The sequence below is a fragment of the Aspergillus saccharolyticus genome, assembly GCF_003184585.1.
Source record: "Aspergillus saccharolyticus JOP 1030-1 unplaced genomic scaffold BP01scaffold_2, whole genome shotgun sequence".
NCBI lineage: Eukaryota > Fungi > Ascomycota > Eurotiomycetes > Eurotiales > Aspergillaceae > Aspergillus > Aspergillus saccharolyticus.
In genome coordinates this window covers 467,284-487,872 of record NW_020290612.1, presented here as the reverse complement: position 1 = coordinate 487,872, position 20,589 = coordinate 467,284, and the positions used below count along the sequence as shown (strand labels likewise).

The window sequence follows — 20,589 nt, the reverse complement described above, 5'->3', positions numbered from 1 at the left end:
TTACCCCTGCATCTATGGCTGCCATCACTGGTTAGCCATATGGGATTAGGGATTTGGAGATGTCCCATTCAATGGGAGAGAAGATAGAGTGAATACCAGCCTGTGACGAGGCGCCTTCTGCGTCTCGTTGTGGGAGACATTGGCGGAGAGTGAAGTGGAAGAGGGAATAGTTGGCTGGTGGTGAAGTTGACGAAGTTGATGAAGTTGAAGCCGAGCGGAAACAGTAGCCACCATTAGACTAACTACATTATTAGTAAGTCAATGCTTCACCCCCGCACAATTTCCCCGCATTCATTGTTTCACCCCCCAATCCGTTCATTCTTCTCCGATACATCCTTCTCGCTTTGTCTTCTTCTCTTTTTCTTTCCCACACCTCTATTTCCCCATCCAAATCCTCTCTCCCAACACGTTGGATGGGAGCTGCCATGCTACGTCGGCAGCAACAATATCCCCATCTAGAGATAACCAGCAAGAACGTCCGATGGAACTTGTTTCGTTCTTAATCACCGTGAAAATATCCTCTTGACGCACCACTCGCCGCGTTGGTATCCGTCCCCTTCCTACCTGCCACCCCTGCGTGGGCACTATGGCCGGAATGTCTGGGCTCGGCTAAAGACACGAGCATTGCTGCAAAAGCGATTCATGATCTTCTCAACGAGAGGAATGATGTCTTTATCTAGTTGGGTATTGCGATATGAGATTTGAGTCGTGTGGTCATCTGTCAGAAAGGACGTGGAGACCTGGAAAAAAACCTGGAGAAGCTGAGACTCGACTTGAGGAGTGGGGGCAGCCCTTCCGAAAGACTGAACCCAGAAAGACCGAGGATCTAAGAATTCTCACCGTGATGCAAGAATTCAAGATGCCCCCGCTGGGCGTATCCTATATCCGCAGAAGGCAGACCACCTGCATGCTCGGACAACCTACCCTGGACTCTTTTTCGCTGGAAATGGTGAGGCTCAGTTGCGAGACGTACGGTGAGGTCAATCCTGAAGACCTAGAGAATGGAGTTGCAGCCTAATACGCTGTCGGTTGTGGCGAACACTTCACGGTGCCATGTGCCTTTTGAATGGCATACGTGGGATTCTTTACTGTGTGCGTATGGCTGCCCGGTGTGAGCCGAGCGTCTGTCCGATCTGCGCTATCATGAATGCCAATCCCACAGAGGGAGCATTGAACGTTCCCTATCATATGATTAGCCGTAGGATAATAGGGGCAGTGATCTATACTGCCCAGTCGGGCTCTAGAAAACAACAGACGGAGGTTTCCGAAAATCGAAGTTGAGGACTAAAGCGGCTTGTACACACAGTACCGGTCGGCTTAAAGCTTATCCATCGACAAACACCAGAATCGGGATCTGGCTCGCCTAGAATGCTGAGATCAGAGTCCCCTTTGATGTAACGACTACGCGAGGCTAAGCGAAACCTGCTTCAAAGCATCCCATAAATTACATGAGGTGTGCATTGGCACACTGAAGGCGCGTCATGAAAACTCCTTGAGGGCCGAACGATACTCCACCCCTTCGACAAGTGGGGTGCATCAATCCGCACCATTGCTAAGACCATTATTTTGAGGCAGGAGATCGAACATGTCACCAGGCTTCTATGGCATGAAACAATGCTACCTCGTTAAAGCCATTTTTATCTTGTCTCGAAGACAAGATATGATCACCGCGAAAACTGGGTATTATTATCTGCATTTGGGATAACATATGTTTCGCCCTTGTATGGACGGTCAAGTGATATTGCAGAGTATACACTCACGCAGTACGAACAACGATCGAGTGATAATACTCTTCATGCCTAGGATGAGTAATCGAAGAATACCGCCAGGCAGAGGGACTCTACCTACGGGGTTGCCAGTGTCGGACCGTTGACTCATCTGTATGCTCCCCGCTCACATTCAAGAGTTGCCCTTGCGCACGCTCTGAGGATCCTGGATCGAGAGCTGACAAAAGTCTTGATTCAGCTGTATACCTAAAGAAGTGCTTCAATTTTACTTCGCATATACCTTGTATGCAGTATTTCCAGTCGGCACAACCGAGTGCAACCGCCTACCTCTATTGATAGGACAATGTGAATCCACAAGTCCAATTGCCGCACAATCAAACATGATCCTCAAAAATGCGACAGAGACCAGTGTCCGAGCGTACAGCCTATAAGCGGAGCGACAAAACCTCTATTTACCAGTAGCAACTGTCTTCAGCCCCATTATGGAGAAATAGGCACGGGGCTTCTACTTCGACGAATTTCCGCTAGTCATCGGACGGGGGTTTACAAGCTCAGTCCTCAAGATAGCGACCGCAAATTGGTCGTTGCATCAAGGGATCTACCTCATTGGAAACCGATAAGCGACAATACTCATAGTAAAGTGGGTCGAGAAAGGCAGCAGACCGCGAGACCGCATGGAATAGACTACAGTGAATAATCTGCGCTCTGTACCAACTCAAATTACCTCCACTCCACACTCCAAGAAGAATATTCGTGACAATTGCAAAAGTGTAAAGGATCTATATTGCGTGATCAGTGACCCCTTCAGCTGATAGATTGCAATTCTGCTCATCTCTATCGGTTGATTTATGAGTCAGGAAACCAGTTATGCACTTAAAAGACTCAAGCAAAAAGTTCAAGGGCTTGTACCTGGCTTATGGTGGACCATGTATCAGTTTCCCGCACAGCGATATTGAAAAACTCGAATAGATGCTGGAATTGGCGGAGAACGGTCATGGCTCGAGCCTTAATCCAGAGAGAGAAAAAGATTGAGGTTATTTTCTAAAACAACGCGGTTAGGTATAACGTCCTCTACGGTCCTCTTCAGTACCTTGCTTATGGCGGCCGTGTTCCTATTTTGTGATATCAAAAAACACAATCCGGTGCTGGACATGGTGGACGTTCATTGCTAGCGAGCCATGATCCAGAGGGAGAACCCCGAGGTTTTCTTGAAGCAACAATAGAGGTCAGGTCCATTCCTCAATGCAAGACTTAAGTGGAATCAGCTTCAGCGTCATCCAGCACGTCCTCTGGTGGTTAATTATTGATTTTCGGATAGAAACCTGTCGCTATCTGTACCAGCTTCTCAAGATAGAATAAATATATACCCACAGAGGCTCAATTTAAGCCAACGATGATCATAGAGCTTTTTTTCCGTGTAATCACTTATCACTAGCCTTACATGAATCCTCGTCGACTTCGCCAGGGCATCCGATTGTTTAGTGGGAGAAGAGCTAGAAATGAACTTTGATACTTTAGTAGTCGGTATCCATAAACCGAATGGCTCTTAGATCCCACTATTAATTCCTCTTTGGGGGCATTCATTTATTATCTAGAGCCAAAGATATGGAAGGAATGGGAGACTCCCTAAATGAACATTCTAAAGAAAGTTGTCTCTAAAGACTCCTGGAGGTAATTTGTATCTTCGATTCTCGCTCCTATTATCAAGTTTCTTCCGTGAATTATAGCCAGCAATTCCTGCCTTTTGAGATCGTTATGCAAATTTGCGGACGCATGCCGGCTCGAGGGTTTAAAAAAAAGCAAGACTTTCAGATAGGACTCCAACTTGTGAGACTGTCAATCCATACAAGATGAGAATGCTTTTGTTAAGACCTGCGCGGTGCCCTACATTGGGCTGGAACAAAGCTCTTCCCCGTGCACTGAGTAGGATCTTTGTAGCCGAGACCTAAGCAAATTGCTTCGCTTTCGTCCAGCGGAGCTTGAAGTCTCTTGGTCTTGTCGGTTTCATGCTTCAGTCATTAGCGACCTCGACAACGCAAGGACGAGCGGAATTCTAGAAGCGGATGTGGTTGTCTGAGTAGTGGGGGAGCCAGGATACTCCTGTATCACCCTTACAAAAAGGAATAGTTCTCACACAGTGGCTTCCATCAGACAATAAGTGCAGTCCTAAAGATTCATTGTCAGCATAGCATAGCATACCGAGAAATGATAGAGTCATTCAAGGAAGCATGAAAGTCTACTCCAAGATGCTGAAGTTTGGTTCTCTTCCATGGTCTCCCGGACTCAGTATCACGGAAAGGAAATTCTCAGCTCAACGTTAGTCTCAGCTGAACTTGCAACTTCCTATCATCGCAAAAACACCTCCATAGAACACAAAGAGATTCCTGATCAAATGAGAGATGATGCTGGGGAATGCCGTAACAGCATGGACGTTCGGTAGGATAAAAGGACAACGCTGACTACCATCTGGGTCTTCCTCTATCATTTGCCCTGCAAGGGAACCTACAACGTTCCATCTCAGTCAACCGACACCAATAATCTAAACATCTTCTAGCTCCAGAGCTAGTCTGATATCATCAAGATGTCTCTGACCTGCGAGGTTCACTCCTTCAATGAGCAACCAGAGACCTGCCAACTGTGCGAGTATTACAACGACTTTCGAAACATGCTCGCGGGCCTCGGATTGTCTGCGGCCCCAGGAGAAGACTCATGCCGGTGCTGCGGGCCCAACAGATGGATGGAACCACCGTGCCAGAACCCCGATTGCGAGCGCAATCAGAACCTGCGCGCCCTGCGAGCGCAGAGACGCTACGACCCGGAGTTCAATGACGGCCCCCGCAGGATCTACTGTATCATGACGCAGCAGCAGCAGGCTCGCGTACGTGAGTACGAAAGCTCATTGCCAGATCAGCGGCTTGAGGTCAGAGGGACCCTACTTCCGCCTTCGGCTGGAATGACAGGCCGCGACATTTTGCATTGGGAGCAGTACTGGCGTCAGGTACTCGAGTGGGGAGTTCTCCAGGAGCTCCGGGACCACGATGACTCGATGGAGCTCTCACTACTCGCGGCACTGGGTTCGTATGACGGTTCCTACAACGGTGACACCGGTCCGCGAGATCGGGCTTGTGAGCGGCTGCGCGCAGGAGGGTGGCTCCCAGTCCCACCTCGCACCATCTCAAGGTTCGACTTACTCCGCGTGAGGCTGTGGGAGACACATCCCGAAACCTACCTGCACTTCATCGAGGAATATGGAGATACCGAGATCTCGCCGAGTGTAATAGCCGGTATGCACGCGATGCGAGGCCAGGGACCTGGGGGACCGATCACTTGCACAGCCGAGAAGTCCGAAGCCCCGGTGCGGACACAGCGCCTTCATCCATGTGTCTGCGAATTTGCTGATCTCGAAATTTCGCAGGGGGGACTCCCACCGAGGGCCGATAATCCTGCGGCGACGGCTCAGCCTGAGAGACATTTCTGGGAGCCCTATCTTCGGCAGTGGCGCAGAACTATCCGCCTCGGAACGGTGAGAGTGTTTAGTCCCGGCACCTATGGGTTTGAAGACTGGCCCAAGCCTCACCGCAGGCCCCGTGTTGCACCAGATGGGCCTTACATACCCTCCCTGTCCAGACTGGAACTGACTCCGCTCGATGGAGACGCTGACGCCCCTAGTTCCTAGGTTCCGGCAGTCGAAACTCCTCATCTCTCAGGCCGGGACAACTTCGTTCTTCCCATGATTGGGTTTACCAGCATGGACCACAACGATCACAACAATGATAACCACAATTGCCCAAAGCGAAAGACAAGTACCACCCAAGTCTTCTCTGGGACAATCAACCAAACAATCATATATAATCGCCTTGCGTACTTGTCAAACTCACACAAGAAGTCCAACCATGATCAGCCCGTAGATGAAACTCCTCGACTGCCAATGGTAAGTAACATTGCCAATATCAGCCAAGAAACCCCACCGAAGCTTCCAGTTGAGTCATAAGCAGAGCAGCACGCGCCAATCAAAAACCTGAAACATAAATAGCCATACTCAACTCGAACTCACCTCATTAGTCTCAACCCCGTGGAAATATCAACATTTCCCGTGCCCCGTTAAGTGTGGCTGGTGCGTCCGCATGAACCTCCAAGATAGCAGGGACCAATAGCCCATAGGGTTCGGTCGCCTGACAATGCAGAGAGAAGTCTAATGTGCCAACCGGTACCAAAGCACCTTTCATTTAACTCATATTCCTTTCAGATTTCTCGCAGGTGTCGCTCGAACCCCCCGCAAGTCGGCAGATTTCCTAGTGAGTTTGGTCATTCCGAGGGTAGCTGGGCCGTGTGTAGTGAGGAACAGAGTTTCGTAGACCTTACCGGTCCACTTGAACCAGCACTGACCTCTGTTCCTCCGCAATTTACATCCCTCTAATTTCCGCAACCTCAATCGTCAAGATGGGCCACTAATCCGAGCTTATTGGGAAATGGGGCAGGTGATATATGCGACAATTAAGTACACCTACGCCCGGTTTTTTGCAGCTCTTGGCGAACGAAGGCATCCGAGACAGCCATTATAAGCGGCCCACACGCGGATAATGGCGTGGATGCGGGAAGGATGAAAGTCGGCCCTAGCAGATCACGGCAGGAGATTAACCTGGATGGAAGAACGTTGTGTCGATGTTGGCTATCGGCCCGATTTCCCTGTTTATCGAACAGCGTAGAATGATCACGAGACAGAGAGTTCTTAATTCTGATCAGAAGGCATGGAGATGCAGAATCGGTAATCAAGATAAGCGCAGAGGGTGTGTAGAGCGTAGCTCTCGCATTGCAACCGCTAGACGATAATATATCCAGAGCGCAGCAGAATTAGGCATCAGACCATCCATTTGGAGCACAAATGAGTTGATGTTTAAGGGAGTGCAGCGTAAAGAGATCTGACAATTGCGTTCAGCTGCTCATGCAAAGACTTCATCTCCACAGTCTCGCACTCAGATTCCACGTGTAGCACATAGTACATAGTCTCCGAGCGATCTCGTGTCTCGCGGTACCAATCCCATGGAAACCAATCTTTGTCTTGAAGATCGAAAGCACTGTAGATCATATGAAAACTACTACAAGTCACTGGAGACACATAATAAACAAAAGGAATTCTTGAGAGGGTAGATGTAATGAAGCAGCGATGGTTAGTTGCGGCAGTACTCCGTACTCTCGTCATAGAAGAAGCGAACACCCAGACCTCCCCGGCCTCCCGCCCTGATCTAATCCCCAATAGGAAACCACTCACTGATCAATTTCCGTTCACCGCCTGTATCACGTGATACTATCACAAAGAGTTCCCATCAAAGTTTCACCCAAACCTCCGCCGCAACCTCCGCACGTACCCCCGATCGCGCAGCATATTCACGCCTACTCTTGCTCATATAGCCTATACAACCGCCCAAAATGGCAAAGAAGGGTAAGTCCCTACCTTTACTCATCACCATCATCCCGTGCATCACATCTCGTCCGCCGCAGCTGGCATGGCCAACCGGCGTGGGCTCTTCTGGAAGAAAAACTGTCGCACTGCTTCCACCCTCATCCAGATTCAGAATCCCTTCCAATGGAGTATCAACGCGAAGCTAAATCATCTCAATTTGAATTGTCTAGCCAAATCCCGTACCATCACCGTCCGTCTCATCTCCATGGCCATGACCGGCTTCTATCGCACCATGATCCGGCCCCGTACGCACCGCCCGCTCAGCATGATGAAGTACGATCCAGTCGTGAAGAAGCAGGTGCTCTTCCTCGAGGCCACCAAGGGTGGAAAGGCCCGATAAAAAACGAACTCTGTTCGGCTTCACGGGCTTTTCTCTTCCGTCCCGTCATTCTCCATCGACCTCTCGCGTATCGCTCAATGGTGGTTCCGCCTTCGTTACAATAACATTCTTCGAGACATAATTTGGCATGGGCATAAGCTTAGCTACTCTAGGTCTGCGAAGGACTCTGGAGCAACCACCACGGTCTATATATCGATGCAGCGGGTCGCCGAATCCTCTCCGACTTTCGAAGATACGATCTTGTACATTATACAACGCAACAGCCGAGGCCTCAACTGTGGGGTATTTTTCACGTCTCCACATGCGTTAGAGCTGTCTGCTTTTTTGATATTGCATTTGGCGTTTTAGAGCAGTACAGTCTGGGTCCATCAATGTTCAATATATCACAAATTCCATTTCAATGGAATGTTCGCCTGCAAGGAAATCAACTTCACATTTTCCATGATTGAAAAGTTAAAAAGCTCAAGTTGAAAGCACATATGACCAACTTGCACTGTTAAATGCCATCAGCAATACCAGACTTGATGCATAAGGATATAGAACAGCCATCATCAGTCAACGAATAGAACAAACTGATTCAGGGCTCTTAAGGTCTCTTGCAAGATTATCGCAAATCATCGGCATGCAAGGGTACTCGGAAAGCGTACATCCTACTAGAACTACTTACCCCGGCAAAATCGGGCATTGTAGCGATCGCCTTGATCCTTCAGCAACAAACATTCGACCTATCAGGATTCACTCACCTCTTGACCTGCGACCGCCGCCTCTACCCCCTCGAGAGGGTCTTTTCTGGGACTCGGTCTGACTGCCATTCAGTGTTGGTCTGCTGCTGCCAGAGGCTAGTTTTTCAGGGCTCGACTTGCGGTCGAAGTACTCCGTCACCGTCTTCGTCTGCGATGTAGTCGTGATCGTGTCAAAGGATACCTTGGTCCTCTTGTTCACAGTCGAGCGCGGCGTGCTGGCTCCAGGCGCATCCTGGGCCACCTCTCTTGCGCCTGCTGCCGAACCCTTAGACTTTGCCTGAGATCTTGCCGCTGGGAGCTGTTGCTGTTTGGAGTACGTCCTCTGTGAAGGCATAAACCTATCATCAAGCCCATCAACCGAGCTCTCCTGGTCTGGCCTGTGGCTGGTCTCCGCATCAGATATTTTACGTTTTCCACTTTGAGACGCTGCGACATCTGTCTCGAAAGTGACTGTCCGCTGCCTTCCTTTGTTATCGGTATTGCTGATTTCACTTTTCGGATCACTTTCAACTCTATCGTTCTCTGGAGTGAAGATCAGCATAGCCGTGAGATCATAGCTTTCGTTTCCTGAAAACAAACAATCAGTAAGAGGAGAATCCTGAATGCTTGAGAACGGCACAATGCCTGAATCCAGCAAGCACGTCGAATTCATGGAACAATTATTATCAAGCTTGTTGGTCTGTCTCGCTGGCGATGAACAAATGGTTGGCTGGCTATCAGGTACGGTGGTGGCCGTCCTTGTCGCTTTGGAACTGAATTGCTCGAGCTTATCATGATCCTCCTTGTTAGTCAGTGAGATCAAAGCCGCCTCGAGGTTGCTCCAGCTTTCTTCCGTGTCTTTGGGTATGACAAGATTTGTCCGGTCCAAGAGCTCCTTTAACTTGTTCACCCACAATTCCGACTCCTGGACTCGCTTGAATAGGCCGTGGATCTCATCTTTGGTCTTCAGTTTGTGGCTCTCAAGATCCGCTCGCTCTGTCAAAGCAGATGTGAGTCTTTCTTGGGTCTTGACACATTCTTCCTGCTTCTTCAGGTTGTCCTGCAGAAGTGCATCAAGCTTGTGTTGCGATTCGGCCAATATTTTGTCTTTCTCGCCACGGGTATTGCTAAGATCATCCTCGAGGTCTCTGAACTTCCTGTTTATTTCGTCATGTTGAGCTTGGAGAGAGGTATATTGCGCTCGCCCTAAAGCTTCTTGTTCAACGAGTCGTCTGAGCTCTTCCTCTTGCTCAGTTAGCTTAGCAACGGTCTCAAACTGATGGCAGGTCAATTTCTCGATCTCTTTCTCCTTTGATTCGAGCTAAAACCAATCAAAATTTGCTTGCCAGTCATGATGAGGTTCACTTACCAAGTGATCTCGATCGGTCTTTTCCTTGTCTCGTGTACTCGTGATCTCGGCCTGTCACTCATCAGTTCACATTCATGAAAGGCCGGACAAGATATCGCACTAAAGTGGAATTTGCATCATCGAGTTGCTTCTTGAGAACTTCTACCGACTGTGCTAAGTCACATTTGTCTTTCAAAAGGTCCCGGTGTTGCTGCTCGTATCTAGCCTTGATCTGCTCGCGAGCGACGATACTGGCCCGGCTCAACTCCTCTCGGACTTGAGTCCCCTTCTTCGTTACTTCATCTTGCAGAACGGCGACTTCAGATTCAAGCTGATTGATCCGTGATTCTGCTTCTTGAGTTTGTGATTTCGCTTCGAGCAGGGAGTATTGGAAGGCTTTGTTCTCGAGATCTTTAGCTCTCAACCCCTCAGCAATGACTTCTGACTCCTTCAGCACTTTCTGCATTTCGCTTTCCATTTGAGCTTTCTCCAGCCCATGGCGTCCAAGCTCAAGCGCTGCGACTTCGGCAGCCTGGGCTTTTCGCGCCTCGCATAGATCTGCTTGAAGGTGCGTCACTTGGTCAAGGAGTTTCGTCTCGTTGTCCTTCAATATATCGATAGAACACTTGAACGTTTCAGTCAAAGGTACAAGGTGTCCGAGGTTTTCATTCAAAGGAACGAGTTGATCCGTGTCTTTGGAGATCCGCTCAAACAGATTTGCATTAGTCGCAAGCTGAGTTGTGACGCCTTGAAGTTGCTCGTTAAGCTTTGCCAGAGAGCTGGCATCCGTCTCATGTCGTTCCTTGGTCAACTGGAGTAGCTGGACCAATTCGCTCTCCATGCTGTTGTAAGGCAATTAGCAACTAGCTCAGAGTCAAATAGCCATGGCCTGAGCGCTTACCGTGACATCACAGTCTTGACACTATCCATGTGATCCTTCGCGCCTGAATCATTTTTCAAGATCCTGTCATAGAGAGTATCAAGAGTTGAGAAACATTTGTCCACGCCGGTCCCTATCGCTTGCTGAATGACGTTCTGAGAGGTCTTCTCTTGAACGCTCAAAGTGCGGAACACGGTCTCGAACTGCTTGAGGATTGCTAGCTGATCAGTCTTGATCTGCCCAAGCTTCAATGCATGCGTGCGGGAACTGTCTTGGATGTACTGTTCGAGAAGCCTGGACCTTCTCTTCTCATCGGAAAGCTGTCCCTGAACGTATTGTGTCTTCTCTTCAGTTGCAGACCGAGCCTGTTTCAGCAATTCGACCTGGCTCTCCGAGCGGAACAACTGTTCTCGTCCTTTGCTAGCGGCCTCTAAAGCTCTGGCTGCCTGCGCCTTAGCTTCGCTAATACTCTTGTCAATCTCAGCTCTTTCATTGCGGGCGCATTTCTTTGCCGCCAAGAACAGGTTCGCATCGCCGCGAAGATTGTGGAAATCAGAACCGAGCTGGTTGAGAAAGCCCTTTATATTTGAGAGTTTCGATTTCCAGGCACTAATTTGGGTCTTGTGAATAGCTAAGTCTGACGTTTTCTTGCGGATTACCTTGTCGAGGATCTCTATTTGACTCTTGAGTGCCTGATTTTCCTCAGTCAAGCCAGAAATGCAAGCCTCCATCTGCCCCTTCGACTCAACGGCAGCTGCCTCATTTTCCTCACGAGCTTTGATGCGTCCGATCAGCAAATGAAAAAGATGTTCTTCTGACAGTGAAGAAGTGTCATCTGGCGTTACAAGTGATGGTCTGACATTTCGTGAGGTTTGACTTTTGCTGGAGCGACGTCGCTTGGAGACCCTATTCATCTCAATCTCGCGATCGGTAGGGTGCGATTGGGCCAATTGAATGTTAGCCGCGAGCTGATTCTGGAGAACCGAGTCTTGTGCCTCGTGTGCCGAAAGCGTACGGTCGGACGCACCGTGACCTTCAACTAATGGAGAGCCATGCTTGTCGCCCTTGCTGTTTGGCCGCTCCTGGACAAGCTGATCGTGGCTTGAGTGGCTAATGGTTCTCTCCTTGTGCCCTGCAAGGATTGTTAGAGATACTGCATGCATACTATCGGAGCCACTCACCCAACGGTTCAGAATGTTCAGCACTATTAGCAGCAAAATTGTCTGCGTATGCCACGACAGCATTCTCAAGGCTCGAGCCACTCTGAACATGCTCAGAAGGCGTGACAGAAGCCCGGGTTGGCTTCTGCTCTGCCTTCGAGGGGAGTTTCTTCTGGGATTCATGCGTGCTAGACCTGGGTTGATCGCTCGTTCAGAATGAATTAGTATGCAGCAACATAGTACCGTGTACACGATAGCACGCCACTCACCCTTTCAGACTTTTGACTGTCTCAGGCGATATCTCAGCCGCCCTGTGCTCACACTGAGCGGTAACATCCGGCCTGACTGTGGACGAGGATGGCTTTACTGCCGATTGGAGGGAGAAGGGCTTGCGGCCTTGTGCTGGCTTCGCAAACGAGAAGGCTGTGAGATCGATGCCAGAGCTTCTGGGTCGCTCCATGAGCAACGGCGAAGGACATCTATCGACAGAATTGTTATTCGAAGAAGGAATGTCCTGTGTCGCCATTACGGCCTTGAGTTGAGGGGAGAGAAGCTCATTGTTCGCCGCCGCTATTTGCAGCAGGAGTAGCTCCTCGGCCTCGTAAGTATCGTCTGTGTCGACTGCCGTGAGTGTCGTGTTGGGGGGCACTCCAGAGGCCGTGGTCGACACCATGCTGGCTGACATGGCGATCGACCTTGCAGTGAAGGAGAGAAATGCACAGTAGATGGGATGGGGTGAAAGGATAGAAATGGGTTCCAAGGTGGGATGATGGGCCGTCCACACTATGCCCGTGTTGCAGTGTGCTTTCCTTTCTGGGAAACTGACCACACCAGGTGAGGCCGAAGGGGATGTGGCTGCTTCCTTTGCGTGGAGTGGGCGAAGCCATGCCTACAGCCACAGCCATTGTGAGCTTCGGTAACCTCAGAACGTGAAGACTTGTATCAAGTTACTTTACCCTCTCCTGCAAGATCATAATTATTCACACTGTTCTCAATCGAGCACATGAAGCTGCATGATCTAAGATTAGAGTACCTAAATCTATACTGTGATGCTCCGATAGTAGACGGCGCCTAACCCACCTGATCCCCCGCAACGGCAACAACGATTGGCCACAAACTAGCGCCGACAGCACGTCCATCCCTCGCACATTCCATCTCTGATTTGATGCTTGGTTTCATGCGCCGACACCATGAAACACACAATCTACTCGCCTAATGGCTGCAGCTGACGGCCCAATACCCATTCTCCAAGGTCAAAGCTGTATGTTTTTGAGCCTATCACGACCAAAACGCGTAGGATAGCCAGCATCCGACTCCTCTTCCCGAAACACCATGAAGCCCCTGACGGCGAACGTGCAGAGGAGTCGGATCCGAAGCCCAACATAGCCAGCCCTGCATAGCCATTCCTGCAGAATGGGTTTTCTTCATATTGTCCTGTCCTGCTTCCCTTGTCTCTCCTGCTCTTATATTCTACCCGCAGCCAGGGACAAAGTCACACAACATCGCGCGATTTGTAGATCGAATCCGTCGATAACAATACACACCTTACCCACAGCACCATGTCCTCACAGCGACTACCCTTGCCAATCCTCATCATTGTCACAGTGCTAAACACACCGACCTTCGCGCAGAGCGTGCTCCAAGAGGTAGACGGCCAGCAACAAAAAGATGACACGTCAAGCTCGGACACGAAAAGCATCTCGTCCAAGGGCATGATCATCCTGTGCACGATAGTCGCCCTCGTCATTGTTGTCGGAAGTATGTTACCCTGTCCACAATCACAGCGCAAAATCATCCTTCCCATCCAGAAGCATATCCTAGCTCAAGCATCCACTAAGCACCAAGTGCAGTATCCTTCACAACTATATTCATCGTCTTCAAAAAGCGGCGCTGGCAGATGCGCGAAGCGCTCTACTCGACGGACAGCGTCGCCCCGGACATTCTTGAAAGGGGTTCGGTTGTCAAAACGCCCACCAGCCAGGTCAGCCACGTACAACACACGCCGACGAGAAGTGAAACTCGTTCCGGATCGCGGACGCAAGAAGCCGCCGTGCACAGGGATGGTCGGTTTGAGAAGCCTGGCGACGGCGTATCTGAAACAGCCGCAGCCGCAACGCATCGGGGATGGGGGTCATTGTTCTCGTTTGGGCGGACGCAGATTCGACAATGACGTACTTTGCTTTATGATGATGAATCGGTTTAGTTGTTGCTTGTTTGCGGGCGCTGAAATGAAATTTCCGGGGTTTGATGGATGTCTTGCTTTGAGTTCATGTTTTTCTGTCGGGGAGTATGGGGATTCTTAAGTAAGGGTCATGTCTCGATCGAGCGCCAGGTGCGCTATCGAGTTTGGAGACTTCTTGCAAGCATATTAATGAATTAAAGCTTTTCGGTTGTTATTTATCTGACTGACAAACGTACGAAACAACCCGTGGAGGGGAATAAGTGCATTGCTATGCTTTCATAGCATGAGAGAATTTGCTGTTAAATAACTCAAATAGCAAGAATCCTAGATGCTAATGCAGATCAGCCATCCTGATCCTCCCTAGATCCTGGCAAGTGACAGGCACAGTCTTCCTTCAGCTTCATTCATAACAGAGTGAAGGGTGTATCAGTGTAGCTGATAGACATAGACCAGCCACTAATGCAGTGCCATACACCAAGCGAGTTCCCAAGTAGAATCAGCTAGAGATCCAGGAACCCAAGGACTTAGTCCAATACAGCCTCTCGAGCCTCTCAAAGATGACATTGAAGTACTAGTAATGTGAGAATGGCACGAGCATTGTGTTATAGAAAGGGCGCCAACCTTCCAGGTCTCGGGAATATATTTCCGCCTCAACACATTGCCAGGATTCAGGCACCCAACAATTTGAAGCTGTTCTCAGACTATTAATGCAGGAACAGAGAAACAATCCTACCCTCCGGAACTGAAAATTTCCTCAAAATTGAGGCGAGGCTCTAGAATAGCCCCGATTGCCAATATCATAGTACACCTCTTGGATGGGTTGGTCCAATGGCACCTTCTTTTCTCCGGGGATGATTCAGAAAACCTCTACAATACACGCGTCTATGCTTTCTATCTACACGTCTGCGGCAATCGGCCTATGTCCAGGTCACTGACGATTCGGGGCGCATCTGCTACACACGTGTGCAGATAAAATGAAATGGAATGTTGACTCTATGCCATTTTGCCGCGAAGATCGATCAGATTGGACTGGCGTTGATATGGAACATGTCCAGTTATTCCTCCGCTGCCGCTAATGGAATGCTTGTTGTAGCCACTTCACTTACAGGCTAAGCAACCAGGACTTATTACCATCTGCTCAATTCAAATATCTCGGACCAAGTAAAAGCAGAATGGAGACTTTTGTAACTCTGTGGCCTGCTTACCCATAGTAAATCCAGGTCCTGGGAGGACGCATATCATAGCACTGTACTGAGTAAGCCATGAGCGACCTCAAGCCGACTTCGCAGGCAACAATGGCAACCGGGTCACTCAATCCTCACCAATAGCCGATGCACCGCAGCACAAACCATCATAAAAGCTACAAATCGGATCTCTGGCACACTGTTCCGTCTCCAGGCCCCATAGAACCCACGAGGAAGAGGGGGCCCCGACGGACGGAAAATCCCGGGGGCTGGCTGTGTCGGGAATGAATTCTACAATCGATCCATTTGGCGATGGGCGATGGCACTACCTCCTAGTACCAGCTGTGTTATCCGCATAAAGTCATTATGCTCCGCGATAACAATGCAAACATCTTTGACATCAGAACAGAGTCACGAAACTACGTACAGACCGTGGATGACAATCCCATTCATCTCCCTCGATTCAGTTTACACACTTCATTCCGATCCTACGGACTTATTTATCCCCGAGTTGGCACCACCACCACTACCTCCTCCGTGACCGGTCTGGCCTACGGCGGCGGAAGGGAAAGTCCAAGTATAACCGATTCGATTTCACGGGCAAAAGAGGGGTGGGGGGAAACACGGTGAGACGTGACATAACCGGAGTCCGGGGGGCAGTTTTCTCCATCACTATCTCTCCGCAATCCATTCGCCACACATCCTCGCGTAAAAAGGTGTCCACACTCCAGAAGGGCTTTCGCAATATCACCCCTATCTTGTGCAAGGTGGTCGGCTTGCTATATCTGGAAAGAGATCCTGGTCGGGAAATCAAGTCCCGACGATTCCGACTGTACGGCGTATGTACTGTGTAGTGATGTCAATTGGCCTCCCCGTTCCAGCCAGTACAGGCGAGTCCCGATAGGCGAGAGGATATCGCCGAGGCTAAGCTATCCACATGGCAAGCTGTTACTAAAGGGAAGTTTGAGCCAAGTGAGATGCAACGGTCCTTTGGCACGGCTGAGTTCGGGACAATCGGGTATATGAATGCGCTCTAGTCCAGCTCACTGCGGCTAGGCGTGTTGACTGCTTGCTCAGAAGCGGCGCGCAGGCATACCGCATTCAAGGGTAGTCTCGACGGCAGAGATAAATCTATAACCGTTGTTACGCTTTTCCCGGGGTTGACGCGTATCGGAAGGCTTCAACGAATTACCTGGGAGGAAAATCACAGGGAATGGTCGAGACTGCCTGTAGTTCTCATTCTTTCCGCCACAGCAAAGAAAGGTAAGAATTATCTATCGAACGGAAGAGGCCGTGAAGGAACCAACCGAGACAATTATCCGGATGCTGCATTGTAGTAGGATGGGCTAGTCCCCCAGATGACACCCGCAATTGATTAGGGTTGGGCGCAACCCACGTGCGTGTGGTTTTCCAAGATCAGATGGTGCGAAATAGCTACGACTAGATGCGGAGGCCTGAGCACGTAGCCTGTAAGCCTAGCAGCAATGTAAGCAGTACAGTAACTTTGACGAGCTGCCAGTTCAGCCATCACTGTGTGGGATTATCCGCCACCGAAGATGATTAATGGATAGAATGCAGCCCCGGAAAAGAGTTGTGCCCAGATTAGAGACTCCCCACCTTTTTTTTTCCCCGACTCAGCCGGAGAAGAATCGGGAGAGTGCCTCAGGCCGTGAGGGTTGAGGTTGAGCTCCCGTCGGGAAAGCGGCTAGCCTGGGTTCGGACTAGTTCGACTCGTGGCATGCACAGGCGAGCGAATGGCCGACAGTCGATTGACTGTACTGGCGGGCCTGGCCGATTCGGGGGAAATATGCCTAATGACGAAAGCGGGATAGAAAGAGGGCTTGAATGTCTTGGAGTAACTTGTAACTTGTAAGACTCTCCAGGACTGGGCGGAGTGGAGAGAGAACGTCGCGTGGTGGTTGGCTGGGCATAGCTTGGCTGGCTTTTGGCTCGGGGCCTGGTCATGGGATCGTTGGGGATTTTTATTCATTTTTATTTTTTTTTTCTTTTTGTTTGGTAATTTCGCGATCTCGCATTTCCCGCGTGGTGGTGGTGGTCACTGCTGTATGTCATGATGATTCCTTCTCTCTCCCCTGGTTGAGACAAGAAGAGAGAGACCTCGGAGAGAGGTAGTAGTGACGGAACTATTCAACCAACCGTCTGACCGAAAGGAAGTCGGGATGATGATCCTCAGGTTACTGACTTGCAGAAAGAACAATTTACTCCTCGTCCTCCGTATTGCAAGGTGCATGTGATGCTCTGCCGAAAGACAGAGAGATCTTTTCCCAGGGATTGGATTCATTAGAAGTGTTGTTGCTTGCTGGTTTGCCGACCTGCGTCTCCTCATCCCATCCATGGTAAGGTCTCGTCGTCAGGTTCCCGAGCCAACACCTCAGCGGCTTGACAGGCGGCGGGTGAACTTACTGCAAGCAGAAAGAACATCAGTAGGTGGTGGCTTAGTGGCAGAGGGACCTTCCCTCCTCAGTCTTAGTGCCTCTTCGTCGTCACATCGGTCGACCTCCGGGGGGAGGAGGTGGATTGGGGGAAGTTTGGGGGTTATGGGGGGATTTTTTTTCTCCTGCATTCGTGCGTTAAGTGTTCCGTTGCAGACCACCCTCCTCCCCCAGTCAGGGCATGAGGCATGACTAATGATTAATTTCCATTGTTCCAACAAGCAGCTTTTCAGCCTTTCTCCGTGATTGCGGGGTCGGTTCGCTTGAAGCCTCGGGTGGCGGTGGAGGCCAATCAGCATCTCCGGGTGGCCCGATTCAGCGGCCACGGGATAACCGGTTAAATGGACGCGGGGACTTGCCGGGCTGACTCCGATCGGTCGGCTTAGAACTTGTACCCTTAGTAGTCACCTACTATACTAACTCCCTAGGTAAGTAAGGTGTGACTACAGTACAGCACGCTGTATGCTGCTTACTCTCCCAAAGAGGAAGTCCAACATATTCTCGGTGACATAGCAAAGAATGGACTGACGGTGCATGACCAAATGGGGTCCAAGTCCAACTCCGGGATGCACAGGCCTTTTGAGGCTTGAAGGTCAGCGAGTAGGAGTCACCCGAGACCGTGTCGATCGGGTACCATATCCCTGGCGGCGACCAATCCCATCAAGGGTCATATACGATCTACCTCTCTCCAACCAGCCCGGTCCAAGAGAGAGTAGCAGCAGTATCAGCAGCCGGGGAGGGAAGAACGAGACGCTCTGCTGCAGGAGATGTCCGGCTAGTGACCGTCTGGCAAAGGGCGCTGATCGTGATCTCATCTGGGTCTCATCCCCGCGGGGAGATCCGATGCATGGGGGAAAAAGAGACACCCGACAAGAGAATCCTCTCCGCAATGGAGTCCGAATCTGGGGCACGAAAACGAGAAATAGGGAGTCGTCTGGCAAAGTTAGCCCTGGACGTCTTGGCCCCCCATCAGATGCGTCGATACCCGAGGTTCATCACCAAAGATGGTCGGCTGAGGATTAGTTGCCGTTGCTCTTTGCCCCTCCTTGTTGTTCTTCCCTCCTCCGTCCCGTTGGCTTTGGCCGGGGGTTGACCCGTGTCACTTGCTGTTCTGGGGTTGGTATTGAGTTTAGACTTGCATTCCGGGGTATTGTGGCTGGGTTAGTCGGGCGGGCTGTGACTGGTGGTGTTGGTGGCAGCATCAATGATGCGAATTGACCGTGTGTGTCGGATCATGGGTGGTTGGATAGTAGAATGGTTGGATGAGTCGGGTCGCGTAGATATGTAGGTAGACATGGAACAGAAGGAATGATTAAAGGGATGGATGGGGGTTCGTGACGGCCGGGTCGGTGGTATTGTCTTTTTGGGGGTTCGCGCGTCATGCAATCCCCGGATTCTTTGTCGCAACGGTTTTCATGGGGTTTTTGGCACCCTTCTCAATATTCCATCCTACACTCCGTCGAAGGACCCTCAATGTGATGCTAATGAGATTACAACATCCACCTCTCAAACCCTGACCTATTTTACTCCGTATTTGACTGCTCGGGGACTGACATTGATCGACGACAACAAGCCGGGAGCAGGGCTGTTAGGTAATGGAATGGGCCAGATGGCGGTCAAGTGACGTTCCACACACGGCTGCTGCTAACCGGCACCCTGTCTGGTCTTGTCTGTCCATCATCGGTCGGTCGGTCGGTACCAGGTCAAACCAGGTCAAACCAGACCAGACCAGACCAGACCAGATCAGACCAAGAGTCACTGCAGGAATGGTAGGACTGAGAGTGACAGTTAAGTTCTGTTGTCAATGACCATGACGAAAGAATAAGTCCTGTTCGCGATGATCTTTGTGATCCCTCTCACATCTCATCACCTGGTCTTGGAGGGATTGTGGAGGATGAGCAGTAGCAGCAACAAGACGGCATGGCTCAGCCAACATACCGAAGCAGCATCGGTTGTCGCCGCCTACTGGCACCCGAGTCCGTGGTGGTATTATTACCATACGCAGGACTTACCCAGCGTAACGCCGTGACTAACCCGCAGTCTGTCAGGGAGGGTAGGTAATTTACCCGACTCGGGACTCTTCCCTGATTCAATGCTGTTGTTCAGTCAATTCTCATGATTGATTTCTCTTCAGCCACCAATGCGATAGATCTAGTTGGGCTTTTGTATTAGGATAGGTAGCAAACCTGAGTCAGACACTCTTTGATAGTCTCTCCACTTTCCAACTGAAGAGTCATTGTTCATTGAAATAACTGCCCCGGAGTAACTATACCTCATCTCTGCGCAGTTGTTCCCATAACTCTTGAGTCTTTTCCCATCTCGGCACTCGGAATCCTGCTCCACACTCTTCCTCGGTCGCGTCCTTGCATCCTCAGGCCGCACTAGGCCCGCTCCGGACTAACTCTTGTCGGGCCTCCGCAAATGCGGATGGCGCCTTGCCTGCTTGGGATTGCCTTTTGACGCTGTTCCTCTCCTCGGCCGGACTTCTTCCTCTCTTCCTCTGCCTCATCATCATCATCCATCATCGTCATCATCATTATTGTCGGATGGGGCCAGTCCACCTTCTAGTACTGAGTAAATGTAAAATTGACACTAATTCTAAATCCCGAATTCTCTGCTTCAGAATTTCTCCATCTATTATTGTCAAGCTTCCCCCTCTCCTAATCTACCCGAGAGTTGAGGTAGCCAGACTTTGTCCCCTGCGCAACCCACGCGCGTGTTGCCGGACCGGAACCCCGACCCTGGGCGAGAAAAGAAAGTCGGGCTCTCCCTCTCTCTTCCCCCACACTCCGCGTATTCCGTTTTTTATGGTTAGTCTGGCGATTTGCTTGCTTCTGCTTGCTTGCTTTGCGTCTGCTGACTATTGGGCTTTCATTGTTTTTTTTTATTTATCCTGATTTTTCTTTTCTCTTTGGAATAGGATTTGATTTTTCTTTAGTTTTTCTTTTTCGATTAGAAACCTTTTTATACAACTGGATTTTTTTTTTTTCTATCTCTTACTCTTCTACATTCTCTTCCCCCACACCCACACTAGTCTCGCCGAACTCTCCCTTTCTTACCCGACCAGACTCCATCTGGATTCTTCCTTTTTTCCATCTCCTCCACCCTCCACTCCTCCACCCTCCACTCCTT

At 50.2% G+C, this 20,589-nt stretch overlaps 5 protein-coding genes across 5 annotated transcripts; 4 read left to right on the top strand and 1 right to left on the bottom strand.

The window, feature by feature from the left end:
• Window positions 1-4,308: 4,308 nt before the first annotated feature.
• Window positions 4,309-5,403, top strand: BP01DRAFT_378831 (uncharacterized protein; the record flags this gene model as incomplete). Its single annotated transcript, XM_025577095.1, has 1 exon — window positions 4,309-5,403. The coding sequence occupies one exon, from the start codon at window positions 4,309-4,311 to the stop codon at window positions 5,401-5,403; it is 1,095 nt and encodes a 364-aa protein (XP_025435247.1).
• Window positions 5,404-7,082: 1,679 nt separating this feature from the next.
• Window positions 7,083-7,528, top strand: BP01DRAFT_388337 (mitochondrial 54S ribosomal protein bL33m; the record flags this gene model as incomplete). The annotated part of the gene is made up of 2 exons (XM_025577819.1): window positions 7,083-7,167; window positions 7,227-7,528. Exons 1-2 carry the CDS (start codon window positions 7,155-7,157, stop codon window positions 7,526-7,528), a joined length of 315 nt encoding a protein of 104 aa, XP_025435246.1. The 5' UTR covers window positions 7,083-7,154.
• Window positions 7,529-8,263: 735 nt separating this feature from the next.
• Window positions 8,264-12,323, bottom strand: BP01DRAFT_388336 (uncharacterized protein; the record flags this gene model as incomplete). Its single annotated transcript, XM_025577818.1, has 6 exons — window positions 8,264-9,571; window positions 9,620-9,670; window positions 9,720-10,440; window positions 10,506-11,610; window positions 11,660-11,832; window positions 11,908-12,323. 6 exons carry the CDS (start codon window positions 12,321-12,323, stop codon window positions 8,264-8,266), a joined length of 3,774 nt encoding a protein of 1,257 aa, XP_025435245.1.
• Window positions 12,324-12,845: 522 nt separating this feature from the next.
• Window positions 12,846-13,999, top strand: BP01DRAFT_352789 (uncharacterized protein). Its single transcript, XM_025574014.1, has 2 exons — window positions 12,846-13,396; window positions 13,489-13,999. The coding sequence occupies exons 1-2, from the start codon at window positions 13,198-13,200 to the stop codon at window positions 13,806-13,808; spliced, it is 519 nt and encodes a 172-aa protein (XP_025435244.1). The 5' UTR covers window positions 12,846-13,197; the 3' UTR covers window positions 13,809-13,999.
• A 3,874-nt stretch (window positions 14,000-17,873) lies between these two features.
• Window positions 17,874-18,794, top strand: BP01DRAFT_74987 (uncharacterized protein). Its single transcript, XM_025580068.1, has one exon. The coding sequence runs from the start codon at window positions 17,992-17,994 to the stop codon at window positions 18,478-18,480; it is 489 nt and encodes a 162-aa protein (XP_025435243.1). The 5' UTR covers window positions 17,874-17,991; the 3' UTR covers window positions 18,481-18,794.
• Window positions 18,795-20,589: the final 1,795 nt, after the last annotated feature.

What these genes read in the sequence shown, in the direction of transcription:
- BP01DRAFT_352789 (XM_025574014.1), top strand. Translation starts at nt 13,198, where the DNA reads ATGTCCTCACAGCGACTACCCTTGCCAATCCTCATCATTGTCACAGTG. An exon ending in CCTCGTCATTGTTGTCGGAA is followed by an intron (nt 13,397 to 13,488) that starts GTATGTTACCCT and finishes CACCAAGTGCAG; the next exon opens with TATCCTTCACAACTATATTC.
- BP01DRAFT_74987 (XM_025580068.1), top strand. Translation starts at nt 17,992, where the DNA reads ATGACCAAATGGGGTCCAAGTCCAACTCCGGGATGCACAGGCCTTTTG.